General features: G+C 39.2%; 2 protein-coding genes across 4 annotated transcripts; one reads left to right on the top strand and one right to left on the bottom strand.

Moving 5' to 3' along the window:
- The first annotated feature begins 625 nt into the window (after positions 1–625).
- Positions 626–4,531, top strand: LOC106396373 (protein ROLLING AND ERECT LEAF 2). 3 transcript variants are annotated; one of them, XM_013836744.3, is made up of 6 exons: positions 626–874; positions 1,874–2,879; positions 2,958–3,032; positions 3,108–3,322; positions 3,409–3,632; positions 3,709–4,531. In XM_013836744.3, exons 2-6 carry the CDS (start codon positions 1,883–1,885, stop codon positions 4,355–4,357), a joined length of 2,160 nt encoding a protein of 719 aa, XP_013692198.2. In that variant the 5' UTR covers positions 626–874; positions 1,874–1,882; the 3' UTR covers positions 4,358–4,531. The 3 variants fall into 3 exon arrangements, with proteins under 3 accessions (XP_013692198.2, XP_048592803.1, XP_048592804.1); XM_048736846.1 differs by having other exon boundaries at positions 627–878; XM_048736847.1 differs by lacking the exon at positions 626–874 and adding an exon at positions 1,485–1,554.
- A 492-nt stretch (positions 4,532–5,023) lies between these two features.
- LOC106358448 (LRR receptor-like serine/threonine-protein kinase GHR1) lies at positions 5,024–8,606 on the bottom strand. The gene is made up of 3 exons (XM_013798249.3): positions 7,507–8,606; positions 5,904–7,325; positions 5,024–5,750 (listed from the first exon to the last, which is right to left on the bottom strand). Exons 1-3 carry the CDS (start codon positions 8,360–8,362, stop codon positions 5,170–5,172), a joined length of 2,859 nt encoding a protein of 952 aa, XP_013653703.1. The 5' UTR covers positions 8,363–8,606; the 3' UTR covers positions 5,024–5,169.
- Between the last annotated feature and the right edge of the window lie 865 nt (positions 8,607–9,471).

Genomic DNA, 9,471 nt, shown 5'->3' with positions numbered 1-9,471 from the left:
TCTTTCCGTTTTTGAAAATAAGATTTTTTTCTTGTTCCACAAATATATATTTTATATATTGTTAAGGTATTTTTTTATACTTTTGAGGAACATTAATTGAAAATATTTGAATTGATTAAATTTTATTAGTGAAAAGTTATTGAAAAGTGTATAATAAAGTAAAAAATAAATTAAATTATAAACATTTTTTAAATTCTTAATAAGCGTGCATACTTTAGAAAATCTTACTTTCGAGAACAGAGAGATTATATGGTAACCAATCAAGTTTTTTTTCCTTTAAAAAACTCACGGCAAAAAGATCTCTACAAAATTAAAATATGGTTGTAGAGAACTTTATTTCCAGAGCAAAAAAATAATGTTTTACAAAACTATTACAAAATAATATACATCAAATAAATCTATAGCTTAAATTCTACCGCAGAAAACATAAGGGTATATCTCATTCCAAATTCCAATCACCTCATCTGTCTGAGTGTATTGAATTTTTAGTTGACTAATAACTTAAGAACTACAACAATTTAATTGATATCAATATATTTACTCGCCGAAAAAGACCAAGTGGATTTGTGTAAGAAAAAAAAGAGAGACTGGTGAATATAACGAAGGGAGCGGAAGTAACCGTTTAGGAGGAGTCGACGACCTCTCTCCTTTACAAGCAAGCAAGCAAGCAAGAAAAGTTTTGCTTTATTGCATTTACACACCACTCCCCTTTTTTTCTCTCGCCTCCTGCGCATAAGATTCTCTCTGCCCCCATTTTGATTCGCTTTGCTGACTCAACACATCTTGTCTTCGCCTCTTCTACTGTTCGTACAAGACGGTTTTTGTTTGATCCTCTCTCTCGCGCAACTCCTCTCTCTTCAATTCGCCCTCTTAGGTAGGTAATCGCCGTTTCTCCTCCATCTTTTTTCTTCTTCTTCTTCTGCTTTTGCTTTTGCGTGAGAAAGCTACAAACTCTAAAGGTTCAATTTCAATTGGGTTTCTTTCTCTTTTACTGTTTTTAGTCACCAGTTGTTCTGATTTTCGATTGCGCTGACCAAACAAAAAAAAACTCGTTGCTTTTTATTCAATCGTTTCCGTATTTGTCTGTCTGGTTTTGTTTATATTAACTTTTCTACAAAAAAAAGTTTCTTCTTTTTGCTGTTTGGTCACGACGCTAACTCATTTATATTACCTTTAGATTTGACCTAGAATGTCTGTCTGATTGAGTTGCCTTTCTCATCTGTCTATTGGGTTATGAACTGGGGGAGCTTTGTTCTGTGAAAGTTTTATTCTTTTCATTACAGATTGCCTCTAGGATTATTGTCTCATCCTAATTTTTCTTTATTTTAACTGTGTTTGTTTTTGGACTAACATAAAAGGTTGCTCCTCCTTAGTACTCATGGTTTCTTCTTTCTATTTGTTTGAGATTGATTCACTTTTGTTTTTGATTGTGTAGCTAATACAAGTGTGATACTCTTGACACCTTTTCATTAGATAATCTATTGAAACAAAAATGACTTGCTATTTGGACTCTACTTAATATGAGCTTCATTACTGAATCTACCTCACTTGATAGTATGTTATGTGATCTAATTAACTGTTTTTGTTTCTTTTGGTAGTTTAAGGATCACGTACATGAATTATATAACACACCGAAGCTGTTCTTTATTAGAATCCAAACAGTAGTAATCAAACACCATAACGCTTCAAACATGTTCTGATTACCAAATTCTCACCCTTGTTGCTAGTTTCGTTGTCCGCATTTGAAAGTATTCTAGTTTTTTTTTTCTGTCAGTTTATGCTACTTTTTTTGGGTCTAATCTATGTAAAGATAGCATTCTGCAGGTTCTAAATCTGAATCTGTAACCTTTTAGTTTTTTAAAAAAACGTGCAGGCTTGGACAATGGGTGCATCAACATCTAGAATAGATGAAGACAAAGCCTTACAGTTATGTCGTGAAAGAAAAAAATTTGTGCAGCAAGCGCTTGATGGAAGATGTTTGTTAGCCGCTGCTCACGTCTCATACGTGCAGTCTCTTAGGAGCACCGGAACCGCCCTGAGGAGATTCGCAGAGACAGAAGTTCCGGTTGAATCTTCCTTGTACACTTCCACGAGCGCAACGCCGGAACAAGCTCTTGCTTTAACCGAGAAATCAGTCTCTCATTTGTCCTACTCTCCTCCTCTGTCATCTCCTCCTCCTCCTAGTTCCAGTCCATTCCAGGTCAACCATATGAAGTTCAGAGGGTTTTCTTCGAAGAAGGTGGAAGAGAAACCACCGGTTACAGTCGTAGCCACTGTCAGTGTCACCTCATCATCTAGTGTCCCACGGAGTATGTCTATGGAAAAGATGGAATCATCAACTCCATTTGAAGAATCTTCTTCCACGCCGCCTCCTTGGGATTATTTTGGTCTTTCTCATCCAATTGACAACCAGTTTTCTTCTCCTCATGGTCATGTGTCGAGTTCTGTCAAGGGAGAAGATGAAGAAACTAGAGAGGTGGAGGAGGAGGAGGAAGAAGAAGACGGTGAGAACTTTTCTTTTCAAGAAAGGGAAGACTCCAACTGTTCTGACGATGAGTTTGATGAGCCGACGAGTGATACACTCGTTAGAAGTTTCGAAAACTTCAATAGAGTGCGTCAAAGAGAGGGAGCGGAAAGCGAGAAAAGCAAAACTCCTGAGCTGTCGCCACCAGTGACGCCTTTAGCAGCAGCTGCTGCTACTCCACTGAACAAAACACCAAACCACAGCGAGAACAGGCTTCCTCCTCCAAGGGACTTCTTGTCGAGCATGAAGGAGGTAGAGATGCTCTTTGTCAAAGCTTCTGAGACTGGGAAAGAGGTTCCTAGGATGCTTGAAGCCAATAAATTGCATTTCCGTCCAATAGCTCAATCAAATCAGAGTAATAATACTTCTCCTTAATCTTATTGTTTACTAGTTTGGATTCGTAACTGAAGAACATCTCTGCCTTTTTTTGCAGGTGGCTCCGGTGCATCATCACTGTTCAAGACATGTCTCTCTTGTGGGGAAGACCCCAAAGATGTACCAGAAGAAGGTAAAATGATTTTTACATTTTTGGTAAATATCTATTTTGTTGATTGGTTACAAGTTTGAGTGTTTATATGTGCAGAGGCTGCTCCGAACACGATGAAGTACTTGACCTGGCACAGGACCGAATCTTCCCGGTCCTCATCTTCTCTGAACCCTCTGGGAGGAATGAACTCTGATGACGTGGAAGAGCTCAATACCAATCTCTTTGAAAACATTGGGATGATCGCTGGAAGCCATGCCTCAACACTAGACAGACTGTACGCATGGGAGCGGAAGCTCTATGATGAAGTCAAGGTACTTACTTACTTATGGGTTTGATTTTAAAAACGAATCAAGCAAATAATGTATACACCTAATGTGTGGTTTCTTTCTCTCTACAGGGGAGTCAGGCCGTGCGGAGAGAGTATGACGACAAGTGCAAAATCTTGAGGGAGCTTGAATCAGAAGGTAAAGGCTCAAAAATAATAGACAAGACTCGGTCCGTTGTCAAGGACCTTCACTCCAGAATCAGAGTGGCGATTCACAGGATCGACTCGATATCTAGACGGATCGAAGAGCTTCGTGACAACGAGCTCCAGCCTCAGCTTGAGGAACTCATCCAAGGGTAATGTGTTTTAAGTTTCCACTCTGTCGTGAACTCACTTCTTTTTCTTTTTTGCTTATATTGGATATTTGAATAGGTTGAGTCGAATGTGGGAAGTGATGTTCGAATGCCACAAGGCTCAGTTTCAGCTGATCTCAGCGTGTCACAGAAGGGGAAACATTAAACTCAACATGCAATCTGAGCTGCACAGACAAGTCACATCTCACCTCGAATCCGAACTCAGCGCGTTGGCCTCAAGCTTAACAAAGTGGATCACAGGCCAGAGATCGTATATCAAAGCCATACACGAGTGGCTTGAAAAATGCGTCGTCTTACCACGACCATCTAAGCGCAAGAGGCGCGCGCACCAACAACCAGTTCTGAGAAACTTAGGCCCTCCCATCTACGCAACGTGTGCAATCTGGCTTGAGAAGCTAGAAGCCTTACCTGCCAAAGAGGTTTCGAGCTCCATCAAAGCGCTAGCTTCTGATGTAGCCAGGTTCTTGCCGCGGCAGGAGAAGAAGAATCGCAGCAAGAAACAAAACGATCACATGTTGCGAGATGAGACGTTGGAAGATTGTGGTCCGGGGTTTGATCGGTTTAGGACTAGCTTGGAAGGGTTTGCTGGCCAACTCAATCGGTTTGCAGAGTCGTCGGTGGAAATGTATGAGGAGCTTAAACAGCGAATCCAAGAAGCCAAGATTAACTACGAGCAGTGGAAGAGGGCTTGTTCCCAGGGTAACTGATATTACATAATGGAGTTTTCTTGTGAGGTAAAAATTTTGGAGGGAAGTTGGGTTTGGCATTTGCAAATGTAAAAGACTAAAGAGATATATAAATTGCTTGAAGCATGAATGTGGAAGGAAGATACTTGTTATGCAGTTTTATGCTTTTATGGGAAATAACAAATAACTACGGCTCTCCCATGTCCAAATGTTTTAGAACATAATCTAGTTTGAAACATAATATTTCTGGTTTATGCTGGGCATTGTGTATATTTTGGCTCCAACCTTTTTTTTAAATCAGAAAGTTATTTTCTTATTCAAACGTGAAATTGTACTGTTTAATTTGAAATAAAACAACTGAAAATTTCTATGGCTTCCGTTAGTGACCAATAGAAAAATGGAAACGATTAACAAAATTAAAATTAAAATTTTATTTGAGAAATTGAAAAAATAAAAATATGATTTTTTGTTTATTTCGTTCCTCATCAAAATTGCGGAGGAAAATTTTTCTTTATAAATTCATTCCTCCATGAAAAATTTAGAGAAAAAAAATGAAACTCACTTTCAATAATTTGACTAAATTTTCAACATAACTAATATAAATTTTGAAGAACAAAAAATTCACCATATTTTTTTTACTTCAACATAATTACCAATTAGAGCCTATAAAAAGATTTAGCTGTCTTAGATTAAAAAAAAAATGTTACTACTCGATTTAAGATATACAAGTTTCATTTTATGGTACAACACAAACGGAATTAATGGAGCAACAACGAATCCAAATACATTTTTTTTTACAATGAAGAGTGATGATAGTGTATCTATCTCTCATTCTAGTTTGTCCCTTTGAGAACAATTCTAAAGAGCTCTTGACACACCGACTTCATGTCGGGCCTCTCTGGTGCCTGCGAGATACAGCTCAGAGCAATCTGCAAGACATCAATAAGAACCCCAGAGCCAGAGGCATGTGTCTTAACAATGGACGGGTCAAAACACTCGGCGGCACGGTTTTGTCCCGCAAGCATAACAACCCATTCAACGACCCCTGGATCATCGCTATCTCCGGACACTTTTCCCGTAAGAAGCTCTAGCAAGATGACCCCAAAGGCGTACACGTCGCTTTTGAGAGAAGGGTAAGGTTTGCTCGAGCTAGCAAACTCTGGAGGGCAGTAGCCTAGAGTAGCTGCGTCCAAAACTTGCTCTGACGTGGCTTCTGGTGTGATTAGCCGATGGAGACTGTAGTCTGTTAGGAGTGCAGTAAGCTCAGGAGGTTTTAGGAGAACGTTGGTTGATTTTAGATTCCCGTGTGGGATTGCCTCTTCGTTGTGGAGGTAACTAAGACAAGTGGCTATGTCCAGAGTTATTTTAAGACGGTTTTCTAGTAATAATGGTGGGAGGTTTAGCAATCCAGCCTCTGCAATTAAAAAAAATAAAAAATCAAATAACTTCCTTTTTTGAATATTTTTTTACCAAAAAAAAAACTGAAAAAAAAAATATTCCTTTTTTGGTAAAAAAATATTCAAATAACTTCCTAACCAGATCATTTTACTAAGCAAGTGTTTTTTACCTTGGAGGTAGAAAGCTAAACAAGGTGCATCAATGTATCTTGATATGATGAGCTTCTCGTGTTCTTTGGGGCCCCAATAGTAAGCCTGAAGAGAAACAAGATTCGGGTGTTTGATGTTCCCAAGCTTCTTTATCTCCCTAGCAAACTCCGTCTTGCCTTTCGCAGTCCCTTCCCTTAACCATTTGACAGCTAATACGGTATCAGAATCGAGCACTGCTCTGTACAGCGTCCCGTGGCAGCTCCTTCCCATAGCTTCTGCTGGAGCACGAGACAGTTCCTCTGCTGTAAGCGTGAGACTAGCGTCGAAAATGTACAGGTTCCCATCCAGTTTCGCGCAGGTCTGGCGAGACCTAGGATGAGTATCTGGTGAGTTATGGATGGAAGAAGATACTTGGGATGAAGGATTCTCAGAGACACGTGGAGAAGAAACAAGCAGCTTGGCGTTTGCTGTGGAAGTAGAAGTAACAGAAGACGAAGGAACGCTGATCTTTTCAGGAGAAGGAGAGGGCTCATTCTTTTGCAGGCTACTCTTTTCTTCAGTTAAATCCATTTTCTCTTCGTCCTGTTGCCTCTTCAGCACAAAACGAAACCACACACAGACAAGAACAAGTAGAGCAGCACCCACGACCAAGCCTATGATGAGAGCTGCCTTTACGGAAGATTTCATATGGTACTTATGCTTTGATCCTAAGGTTATATCTTTAGGAGTTCCAATCAGTAACTCATTCCCCGGACGAAAAGCTGAATCTGGAAACCGTCGGAGAAGACTCTCCGGCAGGTTTCCAGAGAGATTGTTGGCAGAGACAATGAATACCTTTAAGCTCTCTGGGAGGCCATCAGGTATATTCCCTTCGAAGTTGTTATAAGAAAGGTCTAGAGAGACCAAATTGCGGAAGCTGGTTAGTTCCTCGGGCAGAACTCCACTCAATGAGTTATGTGACAGATCAACATTGGTCAAGCTAAGGTTTCCTGCACTACTTGCATCTTGTAGAGGAAGTGAACCAGACAAGTTATTGTTAGACAGTTTTAAATCCGTCAACTTCTCCGACACCAATAGATTTCCCGGTATGGATCCGCTAAGCAGGTTATGACTGAGGTCAATCTCTTTCAGTTCAGGATAAGTTCCTAAGATAAAAGGCAGCACACCCTGCAGCGAATTGTCCGCCGCCTCGAGTGAAGTCAGCCTCAGGAACTGAGAAGTTTGGCTAGGTAGTAGTGTTCCAGTGAGTGAGTTTGAACTTAACCGGATGGTTTCTACATAATCACCCCAACTCTGTATCCTTGACAAGTCTCCTGAGATGTTATTGTGACTCAGATCAATAATGGCACAATGGCCTACTTTCAAAGGTAAGGCGCCCGATAGTCTATTAGAAGACAGATTGAGTTTCTTTAGCGTTGAAGAGGTTATACTTCCAACAGGACCTGCCACAAGATATTGAAACAAATTTTCGTTACAAAATAAGTGTTGTTTTAGAACTTTAGTGCAAAATTTATTAATTTTATTCTCTAGTTTATTTTTTCGATTGAAATATGGTTAGCTGTATTGGTAATGATGTTTTTATTCAGAGATATACGAAGTTAAATATTTTCTTAATCTAATTACCTTCAAGTTGATTGAGGCTAAGATCAAGCTCAGCTAAGACAGTTGAGCTCTCCTGGAGAAGGCCCTGTGGTAAAGAAGCAGAGAACTGATTGTCTTGCAACCGAAGAATCTTGAGAGAGACAACAAAGCTGAAGAAAGGAAGAGAACCAGAGAAGCGGTTACTGCTAGCATCAAACACCTCTAAACTATCGAAAAACGGGATGACGCCGTCGCCGCCGCCGCCGCCAGCAAAAAGCTCTCCAACCAAAGAGTTCCCACTCACGTTCAAGTACCGAACCGAAGAAACAAAGCTCGACTTCGCGAGACCCAAATCAAGCGAGCCCGACAAGCTGTTCCTGCTCACGTCCACGTACTCCACACTATGCAGCTGAGAGAACAAACTCATCGCTTCCCCGGAGAAGCTATTCCCTCGCAGATCAAGGTGCTTCAGCTTGTCGAGATCATCGATCCCAGAAGGCAACGAGCCGCGGAACAAGTTGTTGGACACGTCGAGATGCTTGAGAGACTTGAGAGAAGCGATCTTGGAGAGAGTTCCGGAGAAGTGGTTGTCGGAAATGGACAGGTTTTGAAGCTTTCGGAGACCGATAATGGCGGGGAAACTGAAGTCGCCGAGGAGACCTAAACCGTTTAAATCTATGGATGTGACGTCTCCGCTACTAGTGCAAGAAACTCCGTACCAGCGTTGAGGACACTTGTCAGAGGATAAAGCATTTGCGTCCCATGAGGTAAGGACTTTGCCAGATGGGTCTGTGTGTATGCCTTTCTTGAGCTCCAATAGTGCTTCGAAGTCGGAGGAAGAGGCTGAAACGCTTGTTACTAAGACTAGTATCATCATCATCCAGTGTATTATCCGCATGACTTCAATGGAATCAATTCCAATCGGAAAAAGACAAAAGACAGCTTCTCCAAGGAATCAAAGAGTCATGTAAGCGACATTGTCAGTTTCTCGGTAAAGAGTAGCTGTGAAATGGAAGAAGAAGGAGAGGACGTGCGGGGGGAGAAGGAATGAGGAATCTTTGTTTTTTTGGGCACTACAATCAAAAAGCGCAATCAATGGCGGAAGATAGAAGAGGAAGACAGAAAAGTAGGTGATGCTCTTTAATTCTTGTGGACTCGTCCTTATCAGTTTTATATGTTGATTTTTCTTTCTTTTTTAAGGTCCAAAACTCCACATGTTTTCTCACTGAAACAAAAGACAAAAAGTGAAAAAATATCAAGAAAATCAAGACTGTAAAATAAGTAAGTATTTGGTGGTAATAAAAATGTTAATTGTGTACTTGTAAGTAAAATACCTTTTAATTTTAGTTGTTGAATATTATAAAGGATATTCTCTTTCATTATCATTTCTACATGTATTTGCAACTAACATTTTCTTTTTGCTTCCGAATTATTCTCTTTGAGGGTTGTACTATGAAACCCACTTACAAGATGATCTTGAGTTAATTATAGTGGTAGGTATTTATTTTGGGAAAATTGCATAAAATACCATGAAAATGTTATTTACTAACGATTTAAACCTTGAATTATTTTTCATTAACACTTTTAATTTTCAAAGTAACACTTGTATCGTAAAAACCGCCAAAGAAAAAGTTGACCGGCTGAACATGTAAAAACATGATGTGTCAGTTTTGTTTTCAAAACATAATTATTTAATTAATAAAAAATTAAGAAATTAAATAAAAATCAGAAAATTTAACAAAAAAACTCATAAAATTAAATAAAAAAAAAATTTAACAAAAAAACTCATAAAATTAAATAAAAATTCAAAAAAAAATAAATAAGATCAAATTAAAATACAAAAAGAAATTAAAAAACATAAATTGAAAAAAGTTTTTTTTTGTCATTTTCAACGATAATGTCGGAAATTATCATTAGAGATATACCAAAAACCGTCATTGTTAATGGTTATGTGAGAAACCATCATCGTCACTGGAGATATATTTGAAATTGTTATTCTGAACGATG

The sequence above is a fragment of the Brassica napus genome, chromosome A7, assembly GCF_020379485.1.
Source record: "Brassica napus cultivar Da-Ae chromosome A7, Da-Ae, whole genome shotgun sequence".
Classification (NCBI taxonomy): Eukaryota; Viridiplantae; Streptophyta; class Magnoliopsida; order Brassicales; family Brassicaceae; genus Brassica; species Brassica napus.
This window is presented reverse-complemented; position numbering and strand designations above follow the sequence as displayed.